The sequence below is a fragment of the Artibeus jamaicensis genome, unplaced genomic scaffold (genome assembly GCF_021234435.1).
Source record: "Artibeus jamaicensis isolate MK-2021 breed Jamaican fruit bat unplaced genomic scaffold, CSHL_Jam_final contig_426, whole genome shotgun sequence".
Taxonomy (NCBI): domain Eukaryota; kingdom Metazoa; phylum Chordata; class Mammalia; order Chiroptera; family Phyllostomidae; genus Artibeus; species Artibeus jamaicensis.
Window position 1 is genome coordinate 2593759 of NW_026521826.1, and position 25033 is coordinate 2618791.

General features: G+C 39.3%; 1 protein-coding gene across 1 annotated transcript in view; it reads right to left on the bottom strand.

Annotated features, from left to right (window-relative positions):
* The window catches only part of FAM107B (family with sequence similarity 107 member B), a 205631-nt gene extending 191588 nt beyond the window's left edge, over window positions 1-14043 (bottom strand). The window contains exon 1 of the mRNA XM_037141262.2: window positions 13626-14043. Within this exon, the coding sequence (XP_036997157.2) occupies window positions 13626-14043 (418 nt within the window). The remainder of the gene's footprint in view (window positions 1-13625) is intronic.
* Between the last annotated feature and the right edge of the window lie 10990 nt (window positions 14044-25033).

The following is a 25033-nucleotide window of genomic DNA, read 5'->3' on the forward strand; positions in this document are numbered from 1 at the left end:
TCTTAACAGGTGTGATATTTCATTGTGGTTTTCATTTGCATTTTCTTAATGTTTAGTAAAATTGAGCATCTTTTCATATATTCATTGCTCATTCATATGTCTTATTTAGAGAAATGTCTGACTCCTCATGCATATTTTAATTAGGTTATTTTTATGCTATTGAGCTGTATGAGTGACTCAATATATATTTTAGATATTAGTCCTTATCATACAGATGTTTTACCAATATTTTCTCCAGTCTATGGGTTGTCTTTTAATTTTGTTTGATAGTTTTCTTTGCTGTGCAGAAGATTTTTAGTTTTATATAGTTCCACTTGTTTATTTTTGCCTTTATTGCCTGTGATTTTGATGTCAAATCCAAAAACTCATTGCTAAGACCATTGTCAAGGAGCTTTCTCACTATGTGAGAGATTTAAGCTTTCAGATCTTTAATCCATTTTGAGTTGATTTTTGAGTATAGCATAAGATAAGGGTCCAATTTCATTCTTCTGTGTGTGGATATCCAGTTTTCCCAACACCACTTATTGAAGAGACTATCTTTTCCCTACTGTATATTCTTGGTGCATTTGGTGAAGATTACTCGACCATGTATCAGAGACTGTGGGGATAACTTGAATGAGTCCTAATCAGCAGTATACATACATCATTTTGAAATTTTTATAAGACTATGAATTGTTTTAATAATTTTTTAAAGTTTTTAAAGTCAGTTTATTGTTTGCAAATTACAGCACATTAATTACTACTAGTAATAAATAATGTGAGATATCTCTGAGATTTTAAGATACAGAAACTGACTCTCCTAATGCAGGTGGCTCATTTGAGGGGAAGGTTCTTGTTTTCTATAGACAATCAAATCATGCTTATGTGTTAAGGTTCTAATAGTTGCCTGAGTTGTCCTTGTCATTTTAACTGAATGTGGAACACCCACAAACCAGCTTCCCAAAACAAAATCGTAAAGACTTCCCACAGGACTACCTATGCCCAGTAGGGAGATTCCCCCTTCCTCTAATTGTCTCAGATTTCCAAACCGTCACCTCTCCTGGTACGGAATTACAAAACTAAGTGTGTCAACTTTATGGTGGAAAAAGTGCTAACTTGATAAGCTCTATTTTCTTTGGAAAGAAGGAACTGTGAGTGCGAAACCTAAGGCAACTCAGATCAGGTTAATGCATGTCCTTGGCTGGGAAAAAAAGCCTACTGATTTCCCATGATTGATATAGCACATTCATTCAAGTAGCTTTTGTGGTTCCTAGAGCATAAGAAATTAAAAAATTTCCAGCATACCCAGCAAGTACAGTATTGGATTTTTTTTAAACTGGAGCATACTGCATGTTATATAATCAAGAGGATGGAAATTCCAACCCTACAGATGCAGGTATTTGAGGAAAATGGGTCTTATCAATGAGTTGGAATACCCTTGTTGGTGCTTTGGTTGAACACTCCAGACCATTACCTACATACAAAGTAGGTATTACTCTTTTATTAACCACCTGTGAAAATGAGGACAAAGGATCAACTAGGTCATGGGCAGATTGCCAGGTTCTCTCTAATGAGCTAGAAATAGGTGCTGCTCACAAATGGGACGACCTCTTCCTTTTGTACCTTTCTCATTCTAAAATATCAACATCTGCTTAGAAAATATTTATCCTTCTTATCTGAATTGTACATGCAGGAGTAACCTCACTTGAAAGTTATGCTTTAAAATTTGGTGAAATTATACACTCAACTTTTATTTCATAGTTTGAAATATATGTGCCCATCAGCTCTAAGTGGTTGGAAAATTTTGCATTTTTGCTATTCTCTGGCACTATTGGTGGATGGTCTCCAATAATCAAAGCTGCTCAATGTAAATTTTCATGGTTTTATGTGGACTATTTATTTTAGTTTTTTCTAGAAGCTAAGAAGCTCACTCTCTCTCTTTTCCAGTTGGGATGCAACTGAATATCTAGATTGGAAAATTCTTGTCTGAGTGCACTGGGTATATCATGCACTATCATGACACTATGTTTCACATCTTTTGAAAGTAGAAACCCAGCATAAGAAATGATCAGGGCTTAAAAAGAATGAGAAGGGATTCCCACAAGCTCATGAGATATTTTCCTCATTTGGGGTGGGGGCAGTTTATGATTTTGCTTAGGAGCATGAAAGGGAATTAGAAAAGTAACATTTGGTTGCATGGATCTATAAGCTGTTTTCTATTAAAAATTCTCATGTCAAGTCATCTCTCTAGCAGAGAGTTTTCTTAATAGAGTATTCATTTTTATAGGTAGCCTAGAATTGTTTTCTCCTCTATTAGGGCCCTAAAATGGAGGGAATATTTCGTTGTTAAAAAAAACACACACAACTGGTTTGTACTAGAAAACAGAAATTCAGCCTAGAAGAGTTGCCCCCAATAACACAGAAATAAGGATGATGCAGAGTTAGGCTGGGAAGAAGGGCGATAGAAGTTTACACATGTGTTTACAATATGCTTCTAAGCAGCACTACCCTCTACAGATACTGCCATGGCTTGACTTCAAGACAACTCTAGAATGTAGGAAATTAAAATCAACTTACTGAAAGAGATCAGTTTCTTATAGTGGTGAACAACTCCGAGAGCTTTTCCGTTAATAGGTATCCGGGAGTCTCTCCAACACCAAATTCCAATTAACATGGCCTTGATGTATCTTCAAGAGAGCATGGCTGGAATATGATTCTAAACAAGGAAGCTGAAACCCAATTAATTAAGCTACCTTAAGTTTTAACAAAGACTGTGCCAAGGAAAGAGGAAGGATGGGCCTGGAGCCTAGACAAGGAGAGCAGACTGAGCAGCTAGTTAGTTATTAGTAGTGTGAGTTCAGCACTGCCCAGGGAAGTCATGCTTTGACCAGTTGACTTGAGTGTCTCCTTCTGCTCCAACAGTTACCCTTCAAGTAGAAACAGATCAAATGTTTAATTCCACGGAGTCCTAGTGTCCCCATCAGTAATAATAGAGGGCAGTGAATTCAGAGAGGTAGTGGCATAGTTTGCACAGGACCGATAGGCCACTGTGAAGACTTGACTTTTACTTTGAGGGAACTAGGGAAACAATGGAGGGTTTTCAGGAGAGGATTGATTGGTATTATCAGGAGCTAACACCATAAAAGGATTAGAAGGATCAAATGAGCTAATCCATGTAAAGCACTTAGCACTGTGCCTCGTCTATTAATAGTGCTTAATAAGTGGTTATAATTACCATACTTCAATGATACTATCAAAGTAGCTCCTCTTCACCAAGACTGAATTATTAAGAAGTAAAAAATATGAATATACCTATAAAACTAGTAAGGAGACTGAATCATTAATCACAAACCTCCCAAGAAAGAAAAGCCTTGGACCAGATGGCTTCACTGGTGACTTCCAAAACACAAAGAAAAAATTAACACAAATCCTCCTCAAACTTTTCCAAAAAAGTAAAGAAGAAGGATCACTTTCTAACTCATTCTATGAGGCCAGCATTACCTTTATCAAAGTTAGACAAAGACATTACAAGAAAAGAAAACTAGAAGACCAATATCCCTGATAACTATTGATGCAAAATCCTCAACATAATATTATCAAACAGAATTACACCATATACTAAAAGGATTATATCATGTCCATGTGGAATTTATCTCTAGAATGCAAAGATTGTTCAACATAAAAACATTATTCAATATAAAACACCACATTAACAACATGAAGGGGAAAAAACAGATGATCACATCAATGGATACAGAAAAACCATTGACAAAATTTAACACACTTTCATGATAACAATACTCAACAAACTAGAAATAGACTAAAAAAACTATTTCAATGAAATAAAGGCCATATATGAAAAAGCTATATCATACTCAATGGTGAAAGACTGAAACTTATTGTCTAAGATAAGGGACCTAGGACATTCACTTTTATAACATCTAAGCAACACATTGTTGTTGAATAGTATTGGAAGTTCCAGCCAGAGCTTTTACACAAGAAAAAGAAAAGTCATCTAAATTAGAAAGGAAGAAGTAAAATTATCTCTGTTTATAGATAATATTATTTTATACATAGAAACCATAAAGATTCCACAAGCACAGACACATGTACATACACGCTCAATTAATAAACAAATTCAGCAAAATTTTAGGATACAAAACCTATGCACAAAAAAATCTATTGGCTATCTATACACCAACAACTAATAATCTAAGGGAAATTAAAAGCCCTGACTGGTATGGCTCAGTGGGTTGGGCATCATCTTGCAAACCAAAAGGTTGCCAGTTAAATTTCTGGTCAGGGCACATGACTGGGTTGCAGGCAAGGTCCCCAGTTGGGGACATGTGAAAAGCAATGGATCAATGTCACTCTCACACATCGCTGTTTCTCTCCTTCTCTTTATCCTTCCCTTCCCCTCTCTCTAAAAATAAAATCTTGAAAAAATAAAAGAAATTAAGAAAATTTCATTTACAATAGCATAAAAAAGAATAAAATATTTAAAGATAAGCTTAAGTTCAGTCCAAAGACTTGTATACTGAAAGTTTAAAAATTTGCTGAAAGAAGTTAAAGAAGACACAAATAAATAGGAAAACAAACCAAGTTCATGGATTAGAAGATCAACTGTTATCGAGATATCAATACTACTCAAAGCAATCTATAGTTTCAATCTCCATGATTTTTTTCTACAAATAGAAAGATATAGCTTAAAATTTATATGAAATTTCAAGGGACCCTACAAGCCAAAACAATTTTGAAACAGAGAATGAATTTGAAAGTCTCAAATTTATGATTTAAAAACCTACTACAAAGCTATAGTTATCAAAGCAGTGTGGTACTGACATAAAGAAAGACATAGAGAACAATGGAATAGAATAGAGAGCTCAAAAATAAACACTCACATGTGTGATCAAATGATGTTTCACAAGGGTGCCAAGACCATTCGGTGGAGAAAGATGTTTTCAACAAATGGTGCTGCAAAAATTAGATATTCACACACACAAAAAAAATGCATTTGGAGTCTTACCTTACACCGTATTACAAAAACTAACTCAAAATGGATAAAACTTCCCATCAAGATGGTGGCATAGCTAAACACAGCTCACCACCTTGCACAACCACATCAAAATTACAATGATACTATAGAACAACCATCACTCAGAACCATAAGAAATTGAGTTAAATAGAAGTCTGACAAGAACAGACACAAAGAAACTACATCCAACCAGAATAATAGGAGGGGCAGAGATGTAAAATTGGCTGATCCCATATCTACATGCAGTGGATAAAAATTCAGAAGGGATATCTTGGGAGAAGGTATCCTAGCCCCACTCCAGGCCACCCAGCCCAGGGTACCAGTGACAGGAATATAAGTCCCCATAACTTCTGGCTGCAAAATCCAGCAGGGCTCCAGTCAGTGGAAGAAACTTCTGGGGTCCCAAGCTGTTCTTCTTCAAGAAGAACCCACACACAGACTCACTCAGATTTGCTCCCTATGAACTCTAGCAATGGGGTAGCAGCTTGAAAGGCACGAATGGCAGAAAGGAATAAACTGAAGTGAGAGCTGAGGGGTGGCTTTCTCCTAGACAGAAAGGCAGGCAGTGGCCATTGACCCTTTTCTGAACTTTCCCCTCACAGAGCGAGAGCTTATACAGGCAGGTGCCATGTCTGAGACTCCATCAACCTGGCTAAGATTAAAACTGTTTACTCCACCCTAGAGATCCCCTAAGACCTGTCCAACCCAAATTACAGACCCATCCAGCTGCTTTTCCATATGAATACTGGTTTAGACTAATGCTTCACAACTTCCTAAACCCTACCAAACAAACAACAGCTGGCCTCAATGAGCCTCCAGCCCCCATATTACTTGCTAAGTAGACCTGGACACAGCACTAGCAGCAGCCAGCCTAGACTTGCAACTTGGTTTTGCCTGCGAGCCCAGCATAAGTAGCAACCATCTCAGACTGCTTTGCAGCTCAGGCAAGGTGGCCCAGGCAGAACACAGGTGGGGGCAGACTTGCCCTGTGCACCCAATGGAGAGCAACAGACCATGTTGGAGCACCACCACTTTGCCCCTGCACAGCTGATCCTCCACAAAAAGTGGAGGTTGGTAGTCAGTGGTCACAGCCAGTCTTTGCAGCTGATGGGCCTGGATAAAGCCATCCCATTGACCTGCCAACAGCAATCAAGACTCAACTACAAGAGGAGGGTGTACTCAGCCCACACAGAGGGCCTACCTCGAGTACCTACCTTGGGTGATAGGGGAGGCTATGCCACTGGACACTAAAGGACACCTCAAACAATATGCCATGCTACCAACACAGGATGGCATACCAGGTCTACCTAGTACATAGAAACAAACACAGGGAGGCTGTCAAAATGAGGAGACAAAGAAACATGGCCCAGAAGAACAGATCAAAACTCCAGAAAAGAAACTAAACAAAATGGAGACAAGCAATCTGTTAGATGCAGAATTCAAACTTCTGGTTACAAGGATGCTCAAGGAACTTAGGGAGGATTTCAACAGCATAAAAAAAGATCCAATAAGAAATGAAGGATATACTAACTGAAATTAAAAAAAACAATTTACAGGGAAACAGCAGTAGAGAGGATGAAGCTGAGAATCAAATCCATGTCTTGGAACATAAGAAAGCTGAAAAAACAACTAGAACAACAAGAAGAAAAAACAATCCAAAAAAAATAAGAGTAGTATAAGCAGCCTCTGGGATAACGTCAAGAAGTCCAACATTCACACCACAGAAGTACTAGAAGGAGAAGAGAAAGAGCAAGAAACTGAAAGTCTGTTTGAAAAAAATAATGAAAGAAAACTGCCCTAATTTGGTGAAGGAAATAGATATGCAAGTCCACAGAGAGTCCCAAACAAGATGGCGGCAAAGAGGCTCAGTCTAAGATATAATTAAAATGCCAAAGCTTAAAGTTAAAGAGAGAATGTTTTTAAAAGATTTTATTTATTTGTTTTTAGCGAGAAGGGAAGGGAGGAAGAAAAACATCAATGTGTGGTTGCCTCACATGTGCCCCCACTGGGGACCTGGCCTACAACCCATTCATGTGCTCTGATCAGGAACCAAGCCAGCAACCCCTAGGTTTGCAGGATGGCACTCAATCCACTGAGCCACAATATTAAGAGCAGCAAAAGAAAAGCAGTTAGTTACCTACAGGGGAGTTCCCATAAGACTGTCAGCTGATTTCTGAAAATAAACTTTGTAGGCTAGAAGGGATTGGCAAAAAATATACAAAGTCTGTCAGCTGATTTCTGAAAATAAACTTTGTAGGCTAGAAGGGATTGGCAAAAAATATACAAAGTCACAAAACACAGGGACCTACAGCCAAGATTGCTCTATCCAGCAAAGCTATTATTTAGAATCAAAGCATAAATAAAGAGCTTCCCAGATAAGAAAAAAACTAAAAGACTTCATCCTCACCAAAATATTATTATATGAAATGTTAAAGGGACTTATTTAAGGAAAAGAAGATTAAAACTATAAATAATAAAGTGGCACTAAATATATACCTATCAAAAATTGAATCTAAAAAACAAAGTAAGCAAAGAAGAAGAACAGAGACAGAATCATGGATATGGAAAGTGTTTTGATGGTTGCCCAACAGGAAGGGTTTTGGGGAAATAGGTGAAGAGGTGAGGAGATTAAGAAGTACAAATAGGTAGTTATAGAATAGCCATGGAGATGTAAAGTATAGTATAGGAATTTGAGTAAAGAACTTATGTGCATGACCCATGGACATGAACAATGGTGTGGGGATTGCTTGAGGGAGTGGGTAGTTTGGGTGAATGGGAGCCAAGGGAGAAAAATTGGGACAACTGTAATAGCATAATCAATAAGATATAACTTTAAAAAGTTTCCCTCAAAATATGTATCAAAAACCTTTTAAATATAGGAACCAAGAACTAAAATGTAAAGAACAAAAACTCTTAAAAGAATACATAGAATCCTGGCTGACATGGCTCAGCAGATTGAGTGCCAGACTGTGAAGCAAAGGGTTGCCAGTTGATACCCAGTCAGGGCACATGACTGGGTTGCAGGCCAGGTCGCCAGTAAGGGGGCATGTGAGAGGCAACCACACACTGATGTTTCTCTCCCTCTCTCCCTCCCTTCTCTTCTCTAGAAATAAATAAATATAATCTTTAAAAAAGGAATACATAGAGAAAAACTTCTTGAGATTATATTTGGCAATTATTTCTTGAATATGACACTAAGAGCACAAGCAGTAAAAGAAAAAATAGATAAACTGGACTTTGTCAAACATATATTTTTGTACATCAAAGGACACTATCAATAGAGAGAAAAGGCAGCCCACAGAATGGAAGAAAATATTTGCAAATCATATAACCTATAATTCAACAACAAATTTTTTTAATTAAAAAGTGGGCAAAGGCCTTGAATAGACATTTTTACAAAGAAGATAACAAATGGGCAGTGATTTTTACACTTGATAGATGCTCAATATACCTACTCATTAGGAAAATACATATGAAAACCACAGTGAGATAGCACTTCGTATCCACTAGGATAGCTATTATCAAAACAAAAACCCCAGAAAGCAACACATTGTGGCATGGATGTGGAGAAACTGCGGCCCTTGTGTACTGCTCTTGGGAATATAAAGTTGTACAACCACTGTAGAAAATATGTCAATTCCTCAAAAAATTAAAGATAGAATTCTTATGATACAGCAATTTCACTTCTGGGTATATACTCAAAAGAATTTAAACCAAAGTCTTCAAGAGATATTTGTACACACATATTGATAACAGCATCATTCCCAATTGTCAAAAGGTAGAAATGACCAAAGCGTTCATCACTAGATGAATGTGCAAACAAAATGTGGTATACACATGCAGTGGAGTATTGTTCAGCCTTAAAAAGGAAGAACATTTTGACACCTTTCTTCCTCTCTTTATCCTTCCTTCCTTCCTTCCTTCCTTCCTTCCTTCCTTCCTTCCTTCCTTCCTTCCTTCCTTCCTTCCTTCCTTCCTTCTTTCTAACTATAGATCCAGGAATTTTTTTTAATTCAAAAATTCAAAACACCTAGAAATGATAAGTAGCATCACAAAGCAAAAATAACTCATTAGGAATTTAGTCGAATATTTTGCATGCTACTAAGTCAAAGAAGAAAGCCATATAGTTGAGGATGGCTCTCAGGTACTTTCTTCCTGTAATAGACATGCAACTCTCTGGACCAGAAGCGGTAAGCCATGACGAGTCACCTCACACAGCATAATCCACCCTCCATGTACCAGACCTGCTGCTTAATTGCCTATCCTTGAAGTTGATTGTGAAGCTTGACACTGGGCAAGATCTCTGACTTACATGGTTCTGATTTGATAATCTGATCCTTTGTGTTACACCAGATTGTAGATTAAAATTTTTTAACATTTTTTATTTTTCAAACACAATACTATATTACTTTCAGGTGTATGCCCCAGCGAGTAGACATTATAACCCTTACTAAGTGACGGCTGGAGCCTCTGAGGCTTGGTCCAGGCCGCCTTCTGCTTTGGGGGATGTTCTGGCTACCACTTCTGTCTTGCGGCAGAACCAGCCTGGTACAAAAAGCAATGCAATTGTCTACTTCAGGTTGGGCCCTGTTTCCTTCCTTCTTGTAAAACTGACTTTTAGTTAAAATACCAAGGAATGATTTCCTAAGCTATAATTACTTTCCTTTCCTGTGTCAGGCTGGCTACTTTGTTGGAATAAGAACAAGATAAAAACGTACAACTGCTATGGAAAGACTTTCTGAAACTACCAAACTACTCTGAAGCCGCTTAGTGTGGGAACTGTGTCTTTCTTACACTGCCAAGTCTGTTAAAGGGCAGGGAAAGAGGAGAAAAACAGCAGCATTCTACTAGAAAGGGTACAGTGTTGAGTACTGTGTAAAACTATAAAAGAATTTTAAAAAAACACCCTTCTCCTCCACATACAGAGTCAAGCATAAAAAAATTCTGTAACATAACAATATCACACTCAAGCACACCATATGACACATTAGGTGAAATGTTCAAATTGCTGTCCATCTCGTGCAAGACATTCACGTACCCTACCAACCACACTCAAGCAGGCCTTACTTCTGCCACATCCTGTATTTCAGCCCTGTCTTCCCAAGGCTGAGAGGGGAGTCTCTTTCATGGGCTCCTGTAGTGCCCAGTGTTAACCCATAAGCCTTCTCTTACTGCATGGACACTGCCTTTTTTCCCAACTGTGTCTCCCGCCAGAATGTGAGCACCTTCAGGGGTTGTGTCTTAATCACCTTTGTTTCCCCAGGCTTAGTGCTGTCCTGGCGCACACTGAGAACACAGTAACTCTAGGCTAACAGAAACAAGCAGCGTGCTTTTGTATTTCATTGGCTCTATGACCCCACCAGTTATAAGACACTTCAGTTGCAGCACCACTAAGACGGAAAAAATTATGATCAGAAGATAGAAGACATATTACAATTTTAGTGTTGCCATCAATTTCAGGCTGGACCTGGGAAGAGATGACCATAAAAAGGTTGAAGACTAATCAGCATCACTTTATAAATACGAGGTACATGTAACTACACACACAGAAGCCTTTCCTTTTTACTTAGTTCACTTGGCTTCTCTACTTTGAGCTTTTCCTCTAAAACCAGATGTTTCAAATTTAAATGAATTGCCCTCCTGTCTGAACCCCGCTAACTCAGGATGGATAGAGGGACTCGTTTGTCCCCGTTTCTTAGCGATGGTTACTTCCTGAGGCTGAACTCAAAAAGAGAGAGAGAGGATGTGTTATTTGTTGTCTCTACCAAGGCAGCTTAAATGATGAGGATCAGGGGTCCCAAAAGGGAAATATTGTTGCCACTGGGCAAGACTATAATAAAAGAAGCTCATTCATCAACTAATGCAAGGAAACATGTCACGACAAAATTACTAGGTAATGAAAAATCTGGGCATTTCTCTGGCACTTTTAATCAACAGATCTCAAAGCAATCCCACACTGTCATTAACAAAGTCTTGTCACCAGCAAAAGGCAAAATGGATGGTGTCCCTTTCCGTGTTGTTATATACCATGAAACTAAGATAGAAATAGTTAAGGAAATTAATAAAAATCAAATAGTAATTATTATTATATACAAAGATACCTTTATATATAAATACACACATACACACACAAATAGAATTTAAATTTGATTGCATATGAAGTGAGATCACATATGAATATTTGATTGAAAATTATCAAACACCACACATAATAATGAGCAATAGAAGCACTTGCCAAGAAGTAATGCCAAGGCCACACTTCTGGGTTCCAGTCCTGGCTCTACCACTCCTTTCCTCTGTGACCTTGAGCAAGTATCTTAGCCTCTCTAAAGTGTCAATGTCCTCATCTGTGAAATGGGAATTATAAGAATATGTACCTCACTGTGGCTGGAGTTCAGTGGGATGCTCTGTGTAAAGCACTTAGAAGTATGACTAGCAAACAGCAAGTGCTCTATAAATTTTAGCTCATTGCATTTGACTAGGTTGGGTACCCATTTACCATGTCCACAGGACCTAGTCTTCCTGCAAGATGAGGCACTTACTTACTCATCACTACCAGTGTGGTCTATTCAGTCTGCACCCCAGAGTCAGCTGCCGCATTTGCTACCCCTTCTTTGCCTCTTCTACCTTACCGTCCTACTATTCCTCTGATAACTGTCCTCAGGCTGGGGTTATTTCAATGGCTTCTCAGCTCTGGTCTCCCCAACTCTAATCCCCCCTACACAGCTCTACCCTTTTATCTTCCCAGAATGAAATCCCAAGCATGATGTTTCTCTGCTCAAAATTCTCAAGTGTTGCCATTGCCAAATAAACTAATTTTTCACCACAGCACTCAAGACATTTCACTTTTGGCCTTAATCTGCCTTTCCCACTCTCTCTCCAATTTAGCCAATCTGGTGTTACTATTGCTACACCACGTTCCCCTATACCCATGATTTTGTTCATGGTTTCCTTTTATTGAAATATCATCCCCTTCATCTTTGCCTTTAAAAACCCTAACCTTCTTTCTAGACCAATCTCAAACTCCACCCTCTTACAGTGTACCTTTCCAGACCCCCCAACCTCCTTGGAAGCATCTGCTGTGTGTCTCTCTTTGGGACACTGACATTTAGACTTGCATTAAAGCCATTTCTATCATGAGGCCTATCTAACCTCTGTCATCTATCCATGCCTTTGCTCATAACAAGTAGATAATAAATATGGATATTACCTCACTATGTCTAATTGATTACATTTGAACACACATTATGTACCTTGAGGCCCTGTATCACATATGCCCCTAACACAGAAAGATCAATTCATATCAAACCTCTGAGGTTGCTGATGTACTTAGCAATATAGGGTAGCTCCTGGGTTGCTGGAATGTTTACCCAACAAAGCCTTTGGTTTATTAAAACAAGTACATTATTAGTTTATTTAACATGCAAAAAATACAAACTTTGTTTTGACATCCACTCAGCTAACTACAATACTCCTAAAAATATTTTAATATTAAACTAAAAATTAAACAAATGTTTTAGGTTTTGTTTGTTGTTTAGGATTTTGATGTAGTGGCGCTAGAAAAAAATATTTCTGTTCTTGCTGTTACAGAGGACTTGGTGAAATTCTTGGTTCCTTTCATCATTTTATATAAGCTAGTAGAATGTCAAAAGAAACTATTTTGTAAATTATGTTTTAATCCTGTCTTCACCATTTGGCAGTTTTGATTAATTGGTAATGAGGCTTCTTGAAGTCAAGTCAGTAAGTCAAACAAAAATTATTTGTTAAACTACATGGAAGAAAATAATTTTTAAAATCAAAATGTTTTAGTAATGGATCCTCAAAGACTTCTCAGTTTTATAAGTCTGGTCCTAAGCTACTTGCCAGGAATATGACCAAAAAATGTTTAAGGGGTATTTGGTATTTGGAAAACACTATACAAGAAACCCTGCCTCTACTCTGCCTCCCCAAATTGAAATTACCAAAAAACTTTGAAATGATTGTTCAGCTCAACTTAAAACATAATATTCAATAATTAAAATTCAGCAATGCCAAAAAAAGAAAAGAGATAAATTACTCACGATTGCTGCCTTCTAAGAGCAGCAGAACCATACTTTCCAAATAACTTCCTTCTCCTGCCTTTAGGTCTCAGAAAACAATCACAGCAACATTCATACTATAAATAGTTGCATTCATCAGTTCCTTTTTGTTGCTCTGCATACAGTGCTCATCATTTCCAAATTTCCAAGATTGCTCTAATATCATGTGATTCATTTTAAGTAAAGGCAATTTGTTAAATCGTATAATCAAAACTTTCATAGCATGAATTTTCATATAAATAACTTCATAGACCAATTTTTTTTAAAAGCTTTTCCAGAGTATATTACTCCTAATCTTTTATTGGGACACTGTTGGCTCATAAGCACTATGGGCAGTTACTTAAACGTCAGTATGGGTCATTGCTAAGGTCACATCTCTGAGAACTTTATGAGGCTTTACACACTTCCTCTCACTGTTTCCCTCAACGTCTTATATACCTATAGCGTTAAACAAGTTGGTTTCCTGAAGGCATTCACCAAATGATCAGAACTCCTCTCCAACACCATTCCTTCTGCAATAGCATCAGGAATACTCACCATTGGCATCTCAATAATTGATGGTCTTGGGATAGAAGTCTGAAAATTAACCGTTTCACAGGCCATTTCGCCACCTAGGGACCCAGGCACACTCTCAGAGTTCTCGGCCAGCTGGACAGCAGAGTGGTTACTTGAATTCCGATTTGCACTGCCGTTTCTCTCGGAATGGGTGCCAGAATCTTGCCTTTTCTCTGGAGTTCCTTCTTCCCCTCTTGGGTGACTTGGGTGTCCATCTGCTTTAGCCATGGGCTGATCATAGATCGTGGAATGAGTATCAGGCACATTGGGCTGATCAAAGGGAGCATTCTCTCTCGTATTCCCAAAGCAGGTCAGCAGGGCTGAACATGGAAATGGATGCATCCTTCTAGATGGAGCTTTCAGTCTTTTGGCGAGCCTTGCTTTCCAAGTGGACATGACCTGTAGTGAAACATGGCAAAGTTCATGTTTTGGAAAGAAAAATTTCTAGTATTTCAAGTCGCCTCCAGTTTCCTTATCGTAAATAACTATTTCCTTGCCTGAAGAGAAGGTCTTTCTAGAAGTTGCCCCTAAATAGATTAGAAGATGGCCAGGCCACCCTCACTGAGACTCGCTGAGACTCACTGAGACTCGCTGAGACTCGCGGAGACTCACTGAGCGGCTAATCCCCTCTCAGAAGCATTCATCCAGGGAGATTTCACGGCTACAGAAAGCTGTCTGTGAGGTATGTGGCTGGCTTGGGTTACAGTCCCCAGGCAGGGCAACCGCTTCAATGTAAGGCAGTGCCAAGTCAATAGACAGTTGCTTCAGGTTACCTTGGAGGCATAAAGATAATGTAGCCTGATAGTATCCGCCATAATAGCGTCAGCCTGTGTATCAATAACATCATAACAGCCGCATAACCTTCTTCAGTTACCCCCTTCAAATATTTATTGCCCCAAACAAAACAAACACCGCCCAGATATCTATCACAAATGAAGACCCCCGAGAGGGTCCTCGACCTTGGCAGCTGTTTCATTACTAAAATGGGAAAGGTAGACTTGAACCTTTCCTCTGGAGAGATCCAAGTTTGGGTTTGGTGTCACAGGGACTTTTCTGACTCTTTCCAGAATCTTTGCCTCAAACAAACTTCCTGGCTTTATTAACTTGCTTTTTGATGATCATGCTGAGTCCTTGATTAATTTTCAACAACACCAAGAAACAAAAAACAAAAAAAGTGAGCCATTATGAACGATTAGCACAGGTATTATGTGTGAATGTCTGTTTCTTCCATCTATTGTATATATTACTTAATTTCAGAAAATAACCTCCTCTTGAACATAGGTCTTCTACTATTCAACACACTGATATGTGAATGGTGGAAATAATAATAACTTTTGAGAACTGTCTTAGACAGTGCTCAAAGTGGAGATTTTTTCCTTAGCCAAGCATCTGCTAGGAATGTTAGAGAAATATAATACTGTAATGATTTTACCATTGATAGTGACTTTCAGATTTTAGGGTATATGAACCATTTTAATGTATTTGGTTGCTCTCTCTTTTAATTTAATGTCAAGATGGGCTCATAAGCCCAGACAGGTGGTAAATATTATAACACTAATCCCCATGTTACAGATGCAGAAACCGATTCTTTGAGATTTCAAAAAGAAAGGTTACACTGCTGAGGAGGGCTGGTCATAAGCCCGAGATCCCTGCTACCCTATCTGGTCTCTGAGTCTCATTCAGCCTGACAATCATCTTATCATCATAACAGCTGTACTGTTACACACAAAGTCAGACATAACTTAAGGAAGAGTAAATACAGCATCAAATGCAAGCTTTATGTTAATTTTTATCAAAACTTAGAATAAAAGGATACCATGTAGCAGGCCCCAGGCTAACCCAGATATACCAGAATTTCCCGTTTCAGAACATATTCTCCTTTTAATACCCAAGTACAAGCAGTCCTACAGGGTAACGGGAGACCCAGGCGTTTAGCAGGCTCCACCGCAAGTACTCCTGGGAAGCCCTAGGAATTGTGTTTGCCACTCTTCTGCACTACTTGCTACTGTGACCTCGGACAGAGTGACTCCATGATGCTTCCTCCACTTGCTCCTTATCCCAGGTCCCCTTTCTCCCAAGCATGCTTTACAGTAAAGTTAGGCTAAAACAGTTAACAAGACTTTACTGAAGGCTTGAGGCTGACAGGAAAAAATTAAAAAGAAAAAAAAATTCTTAAGCCTAGTTTTATTCACTCACTCATTTATTCACTCAACTATGTGTCAAGCACTGTCTAGAACTAGAGGTACAGCAGTTAACAACATGGCTCTCAAGTGGCCGCATTCGCCTGACTACTGGGTTAGCTCCAAGCTCCTCCCTCAGGTCAACTGCATCCCTCTTGTTGTCCCCATTTGCTGCCCTGCTGTGGGGTCCACCTTACCTCCCCCAAGGATTGTGCCTGGGAACGCTGCCTGCTCCAGCCCACCAAAAATGATGACCTTTTTTTTACTAGTGTGATTGTTAAGTTTTCCTTCTTCATTCCTTGTTTTTCCCCTTTATTTATTTATGTTTGGTACAGGAACTTCTTTTTTACTATTGTGGTTGCTAAGCCTCATCAAGAATAACAACATTAACAGACAGTAGTCATTGAGTGTTTATTATCAGCCATGAATCTCAGCAAATTAACTCATTTAATCCTTACAACCCTAGGAGAAAGGTGATATTATTAATTCTCATTTTTACTCATTAGAAAAACTAGACGCAGAAACTTAAGTAACTTGCCCAAGGTCATGGCAATGCTGAGGAAGAGAGACAAGATTATGAGCCCAGGCAGCTTGGCCCCAGAGTCCATGCTTTTACTCACTGTACGATATCATGTTCCAAACACACACACACACACACACACACTCTCTCACACACACACACACACACACACACACTCTCCAAAGAGGAACTTTCCCAAAACCTTCAGTCCAACACTCCACCTCCAGGAATCTATTCTACAGATGTGCATGTGCACAGAGATATGTCCAAAAGTGTTCATAGCTACAGTTTTGGGAGTCACAAAATTTACTGTTAATCAGTAGAAGACAAGTTAATACATAAGAAAACACGTGTAACAGCAATTTTTAACCAGCGTGCCTCAAGAATTTTTAAAATAAAATCAAAGACACTGAAATAGAGAACAGGGGGACAGTGACCAGAGGGGAGAGAGGAGGGAATTTCAGGGGGAAAAGGGGAAGGATTTATAGGAACTAATATAAAGGATACATGGACAACAACTAAGGGGGGTGGAAATGGCCAGGCCAAGAGATTCAAAAAGAATTGCAACATCAATAACAACATCCAAGGAAAACAAAGAACAGATCCTAACTAGGAAAAGTAAGGGGAGGGTAATTGGGTAGGCAACCATATCTGCCATTCAGAGTATGGTACACGCATGCAGGAAACCTCAGCACCTCTGGAGTCTGGGCAATGGGTTGAGAGCAAGAGAGGAGAATATTTGCAACTGGATACCAAGAACATTCTCTTTGATGGCCACAGCAGCCATGACAGGGGTCCTAGAGAACTTGACACATTAATTCACTCTGCTATAAAAACTGTGTGTGTGTTTTATGTAATATAATACTATAAATACAATTTACATCTTTTAATTCTCAGAATTATTATACAGATAAATAGTTGCACTTTAGTGATTCCCAAGCAAAATTAGTCCTCCAGATGTGTTTTGTTTGGCTAATGACATTAAAAAAAATTATTACACAGCTGTTAGATCACAGTAACCATCACCATCTGTATCTTTCACTCATTCAGTTCACAAGTTTATATAAACAGAACCCTGAAGACGTTAGACTGGTCTAGGGCAGGCATCTGTTATTGCTGGTGCACAGCCTCCTTCCCTCCTTTCTTTTGGTAACACACCCTGACTTCCTTTTGGGGCAACTCCTTCTATGCTCTGGGTAGAGCTCCAGGTGTGGTTCCAGAGATGGGAGTTAGATAATCTGCACACCCAAAGCCTCTGCTCACAGCAGTAAATTCAAGATTAAGCATAAGAACACAGTTTTCCAATCAGAATAAATCCCAAAATTTGCTTTACTGGATTTACTGGGTTTACACTTAAAGAGTGAAAGTCTGGAGCAGCTGCCAACATCTTGCCTCTTAAAGCAGCATTTAAGAAACTCACAGAGAGAAACTGGGTCCTGATAACACTTTTGGATGAAGCTTCCTGTGAGCTTGCATCTTTCCTTACACTTGGGTGTTATGTGAGCAAATTAATTTCCCTTCCTGCTTCATTTATTTTGAGTTGAGTTTTCTGTCACTTGCTACTAAAAGAGTCCTAATCTGCATATGATCCATAGGTACCAGCAAATCACAGAAGACTTTGTTATAGCTACAGAATAGAAGGAAAACTTTATAAACCTTGACAATGACAAAACAATGGGAGAGCCGAGAGATTTTGAAAGATAAAAAGATTGTTGTGGAGGGGGTGTTATAAGTGGAAATAAGGATAGACTCATTAATATTCCAGCATTTCAAAGTCAGAAGATGGTCTCCATAGTTGATACAAAGAGAAATAAAGTTTAAGTATGGCGTTTGAGGCTCCAGAGGTAACCAGAGGGGACATTGTAACTAGAGATGGAACAATATTGGGAGGAGGTAGGATGGAGTAAGTAGCTAAATGCTCACCTATCTCATTAATAAATTGATAGATAAATAGAGACAGTCACATAAGTGGAGTAGATCCTCATCTATCATGGCAGGATATCAATAGATATTTTAAGTCAATAAATTAAGAAACAGAAGTATAAACATGTTACCATATGTTGCTATCCATCAAGAAAAATAAAGACAAAAATAGGTGTAAAAAGTTGCCTCTGGAAGCAGGGCTAGCGGTGAGGGGGTGAGGCAGAAGATGATTCCCTTCCATTATAAACCCTTAACACACGTTTTATATTTAAGTTAGGTGCAAGTATTACTTTACTATAACTTTTATTTTTAAAAAAACAAGGTCAATTTACATGTGGCAATAAGAAAAATCTCTAAGATATATATTTTTATTGAGACATAACTGATGTAAAACATTGCATAAATTTAAGATATACAACATGCTGATTGGACACAGTTATGTATTGCAATATGATTACAAACACAGCATTAGCTAACACCTCCATCACATCAAATAATCATCATTACTTTTTGTGGCAAGAACATTTAAGATGCAGTCTCTCAGCAGCTTTCAGTGCCATATGTCATACCCTCAGGGCATTCATTTTCTAACCTGAAGTCCCTACCCCTCTGACCCCCAATCCCCCCTCCCCACCTCAGCCTCTGGTAACCACCATTCTACTCCTCAGTTCAGCTTTCTTTAGATTCCACAGATAAGTGAGATTATACCATTTTTTTCTCTTCTTCTGCCTGACTTCACTTAGCATAATGTTCCAGGTCAATCCATGTTGTCACAAATTGCAGGATTTCCATCTTTCTTGGGGCTGAATAACATTCCATTTTTATGAGGGCTGTGCAGAAGGTATCCAGCCATGTAATATGGAAAATAGAGACATTTACTGAAGAAGATATAAGATATAAGAAACACTGTACATAGGACAGTGACACCTCAGTCCCCTTCAAAGCAGGCACCTTGGGACCTCACACAGTTCTGTCAGTCACCATCAGCTGCCCTGTCATAGTTTCCTGAATCTCATTGATGGTAATCTCTTCCGTTTCAAAGATGATTTAGTTTTGTGAAAAGCCAGAAGTTGCAGGGCACCAAATTTGGGCCGTGAGAGGGATGAATAACCTGGGTGATTTGATGTTTTGCCAAAAAAACTTTGCAGGAGATGTGGCGTATGAGCAGACATGTTGTCATGAAGAAGCTGCCACTCACCAGCTGCCCATAGCTACAGCCTTCTGAATCATCAAAATAGTTTCTGTGAGGAATGTTCAAACTTAATGAAAAATTTGATGCAGATTCATTACTCTCTCAGTCATTTTGAATCAGATGGCCACACAGTACACATGCTCACTCAATGACATCTAACGCCCCCACTGACTAGAACAGTGAAGTCATCATTATTCACACATGCACATTCCAGTCCATTGTCCTTGTCTGCCGGGTTACATTGATATCATACAAAATGTTCTCATTATGTTAAATATGGCTGGACTTTTTCCAGACAGACTTTATATATATTATGTGTATATATATATATACATAGTTTATGTGTTATATATGTGTACTATATAGTATATATACATGTGATTCTATATATATGTTTGTGTATATATACATTATATATAAATATACCTCACATCTCCATTCATTTATCTGTTGATGAACACATAGGTTGTTTTCATATCTTGGCTATTGTGAATAAGGCAGTATTGGCCACACAGACATCTTTTCAATATTCTGTTTTCATTTCCTCTGGATATATAGACCCAGAAGTGGGATGGCTGGATCATATAATAGTTCTGGTTTTAATAGTTCTAGTTTTTGAGGAACCACCATACTGGCTTTTATGGTGACTAAAGCAGTTTACATTTTTGTCAACAGTGTATACAGGTTCTCTTTTCTGCACATCCTCACCAACATTTGTTATACATCTTCTTTTTGATGATGGCCATTCTAATGAGTGTGAAATGTTATCTCATTGTGATTTTGATTTACATTTTCCTGATGGTTAGTGATGTTTAGCACTTCTTCATGTACCCGTTAGCCAATTGAATGCTTTCATTGGAGAAATATCTGTTCAGTTCCTTTGCCCATTTTTAAATTGGATTGTTTGGGAGGTTTTGTTGTTGTCATTGAGTTTTATGTGTTCTCCATATACTCTGGACATTAGCATATCTTTATCATATATATGGTTTGCAAATATTTTCTCACATCTATAGGTTGCCTTTTCATTTCTTTGTTGTTTTGATGTGAGGAAGCTTTTTAGTTTGACTTAACCCTACTTATTAATTTTTGCTTTTATTGCTGTGCTTTTGGTACCACATCCAAACATTTGTTGCCAAGACTAATGTCAAGGAGCTTTTCCCCTATGTTTTCTTCTAGGATTCTTATAGTCTCAAATCTTATGGTTAAGTCTTTAACTGTTTTCAGTTATGTTTTGTGAGTTGTATAAGATAGGAGTCCAATTTCATTTTTTATATGTGGTTATATAGTTTTTCAAACACCATTTATTGAAGGGATTATCCTTTCCCATGGAGTATTCTTGGCTCTTTTATCAAATATTAATTGATTGTATATGCAAGGATGGTTTCTGGGCCCTCTGTTCTGTTCTATTGTTATATGTCTGTTTTTATGCCAATACCATACTGTTTTGATTACTAAAGCTTTGTAGTGTAGTTTGAAATTAAAAAGTGTGATATCTCCAAGATATATTTTGAATGACAAAAGCAAATTGAAAATTAAGTCATTAAATATGTGTGCATGTCTATAAATTGGGCCATATAAATACATATGTATATGTTTACATTTATAGAAAAAGTTTATGGAAGTGTACCCGAAAAGTTACTATCTGCCTCTGGAGAAAACACACTAAACACTTGCCCTAGGAAGATGACACTTTTAATGCTATCCCCTGTTATAGTGTTTGACTTTTTAAAACCATATGCAAATATGGTTAAAGATGTCATACCACCAATATAATCAGTTTTAGACAGGGACTCAGATAAAAATCAAGCATTTGGCTCACATGATCTGTTCAAAGAGAAGATCAACAGGATTGATGTGAGTCACATAAGAGTGAATGAAGTCATTCCATCATTAGAATTTCTTAAGAATGTTAATCATTTTCCATATAGAATTTAGAGGTAAAACACAAACATTGTGACTCATTTAGCTACAGAATATCTATTAATACATAGCAGATTCTGAGGTAAGTGCTACTGGGGGGATATGAGTCAAACAAGACAGGATCCCTGCCTTCCTGGAGCTCAAAGGCCAGGGGCAGCACATGAACAAGTAGGAAAAGTACAGTAAAGAAATCCCACTGGCTCCCAGAGATAGTGTAGTGACTTCTGTGAGGGAGTATGGCTGACCTTGTCCCCTGACATTCACTTTCCCCTTGGGGATCCCACTCACTGTTATTCTGATACAATGGCCGTAGGAGACACTGCCCTCCCCTTTACAAATCAGCCCCTGAAAAATCACACCTGTCCCTTCTCCTACATAGTTCAGCTAATGCTAGACTGTGTTTGTGATGGTTGATTATATGCGCCAACTTGACTGGGCTGCAGGGTGCCCAGATACCTGATAAAACATATTTCTGGGTATGTCTGAGAGGGTGTCTCGAGAAAATGAGCATTTAAATCAGTAAACTAAGTAAAGAAAAACTACCCTCCCCAATGTGAGTAGACATCAACTGAGGGCCCAAATAGAACAAAGGCAGAAGGGCAAGTTTGCTCTCTCTGTTTGAGGGAAGACACCAACTTCACCTGCTGTGGGACATCAGTGCTCCCGGTCCTCAGGCTTTCAGATTCAGATCGTGATTTACACCATGAGCTCCCCGATTCTCAGGCCTGTGAGTCAGACTGAACTACAGCGCTGGACCTCTTGAGTCTCCAGCTTACAGATGGCAGATCATGGAACTCCTCAGCCTGCATAACTGTTTGGTCCATTTCTCATAACAAATCTTCTCTTATAGCTGTCTGTCTGCCTATCTATCTACGTATCTATCTATCTTATGGATTCTGATTCTCTGGAGAATCCTAATATAGTGGTGTTTGAGCAGACTTTACTGAGTACAAAAGAGAATTTAAAAAATGTTGTAGACTTCCAGTCAAGATTGTGGTGTAGGCAGATATGACTCACCTCTTCATACAATCACATCAAAATTACAACATAAATATAAAACAACCATCACTCAGAACCATCAGATATCGAGTTGAATGGAAGTCTGACAACTGTGGAATTAAGGCAGGGATGTCAAACTCATTTTCACCAGGGGGCCACATTAGCCTCGCAGTTGCCTTCAAGAGGCCAAATGTAATTTTAGGACTCTGTAAATGTACTCCTTAACTAGGGGCACTGCCACCAGGCAGAAACAAGGTGCCAGGCTGGATAAAACAAGGTAGAGGGCCAGATTCCGCCCACGGGCCTTGTATTTGCCACCTGTGAATTAAGGCAACCACCTCCAGTAGAGAGCAGGGCCGCAGACGTGAAATGGGCTGGTCTCTCACCCAAATGTGGAGAATAAAAATCCGGGAGGGATCTCTCAGGAGCAAGGAGTCCCAACCCTATACCAGGCCATGCAGCCCAGGGTTCCAGTGCCAGGAAGACATGTCCCCACAACATCTGGCTGCAAAAACCAGCGGAGATTGACTCAGTAGAAGAAACATCTGGAGCCCCAAGCAGTTCCTCTTGAAGAACCCACACATAGACTCGCCTTCTCAGATTCATTCCCTCTGAATTTCAGCCCCAGGGTAGTAGCTTAAAAGGTGCCTGTAGCATACAGAGATAAACTGACGTGTCTGGCATCAGGCAAGCAGAAACCATTGTCCCTTTTCTGATCCTCCCCTACAGAGCTGCAAGGTGGTGCCATATCTGAGCCTCTATCATCCTGGCTGACACTATTAGATATGCTGTGGAGATCCCCAGAGACTCCGCCCCACCCACGTTAGGGGCCTGCCCTAACCGCTTCCCCATATAAATGGCTGGTCTTGGCTCCTGCTCCACAACGTCCTAACCCCTATCGAATAGCCAGCAGCTGGCTTCAATGAGCGCTAGGCCCAGCACTAGCAACAGCCAAGCTAGATTCACAATTTGGTTTTACCTGGGAATCTCCAAGCCCAACATAAGCAGCAGCCATCTCAGATTACTTTATAACTCAGGCAGGGTGGCCCTGGGCAAAACACAACTGGGGGCTGATGTTGGCCCGCACCACCCAGTAAACTCCAGGGCCAGTGCACCCAGTGGACAGCTACAGACTGTTATACCCAGCTAGGAAAATTACAGCTAGGGCATTACCCAACCCTAAATCTGCAGTTCCTGGAACAGGGTAATGAACAAACATCCGGGAACAATTGGGTTTAAAATTCTAGCCAAATAAGGTAACTAACCCGGGCCGCCAGAAAGTGCCCGCCAGCAGCAGCAGCACCCACCAATCAGGGACCCTCGCCGTTTTTAAATAAGCCAATAGCTAACCGCCACCTCTGCTTCTGTATGCCTTTGCTTGCTTGCTAGAAAATATAAATACCCAGTAGTCTGTAAGCCAGGCGCGACTTCCATTTTGTAGCTCTGAGTAGCTACGTGACTCCGGTCACAGTTGGGGAAGTTCGCCCCTGTGCAGGAAAATCTTTGGCCATTAAAATTTTTATCAATTCGGTTCCGGACTCCGAGAGTGTGTATTTACCCGCCGATCGTCTACAACACAGACCATGTGGGAGCACCACATCCCTGCCCCTGCACAGCTGATCCCCCACAGTGGGTAGAGGTTGGTAGTCACTGTTCACGGACAGTTTTTGCAGGTGACTGACACAAGTACCATAAATCCCATTGATCTGCCAACAGCAACCAAGTTTCAACTATAAGAAGAGGGTATACTTAGCCCACATGAAAGGTGTACCCCAATTACCCACTTTGGGCGACAGGGAAGGCTGTGCCACTGGACCCTATAGGACACCTACTATGTTAGGACACACTACCAATACATGGAGTCAAAGCAGCTCTACCTAATACATAGAAACAAACACACTGAAGCTGAAAGAACAAGGAGACAAAGAAACATGGCCCAAATGAAAGAACAGATCAAAAGTCCAGAAAAAGAGCTAAACAGAATGGAGATGAGCACTCTTATCAGATGTAGAGCTGAAAACAGTGGTTATAAGGATGCTCAAGGAAATTAGTGAGGACCTCAGCAGCATAAAAAAGATCCAGTCAGAAATGAAGGACACACTAATTGAAATAAAAAACAATTTACAGGGAAACAACAGTAGAGTGAGTAAAGCCGAGAATCAATTCAATGATTTGGAACTTAAGCAAGTGAACAACAAGAAGAAGAAAGAATCCCCCAAAATGATACTGTAAGCAGCCTGTGAGACAACTTCAAAAGGTCCAACATTCACATCGTAAGGGTGCCAGCAGAGGAAGAGAAAGAGCAAGAAATTGGAAATCTATTTGCAAAAATATGAAAGAAAACTTCCCTAATTTGGTGAAGGAAATAGATATGTAAGTCCAGGAGGCACAAAGAGTCCCAAACAAAATGGATGCAAAAAGGCCCACATCAAGTCACATCATAATTAAAAAGCCAAAATTTAAAAATGAAGAGAGAATCTTAAAAGCAGCAAGGGAAAAGAAGTTAGTTGCCTACAGGGCCATCCCCTATAAGACTGTCAGCTGATTTGTCAAAAGAAACTTTGCAGGCTAGAAGGGACTGGCAAGAAATATTCAAAGTCATGAAAATCAGGGACCTACAGCCAAGATTGCTCTACCCAGCAAAACTATCAT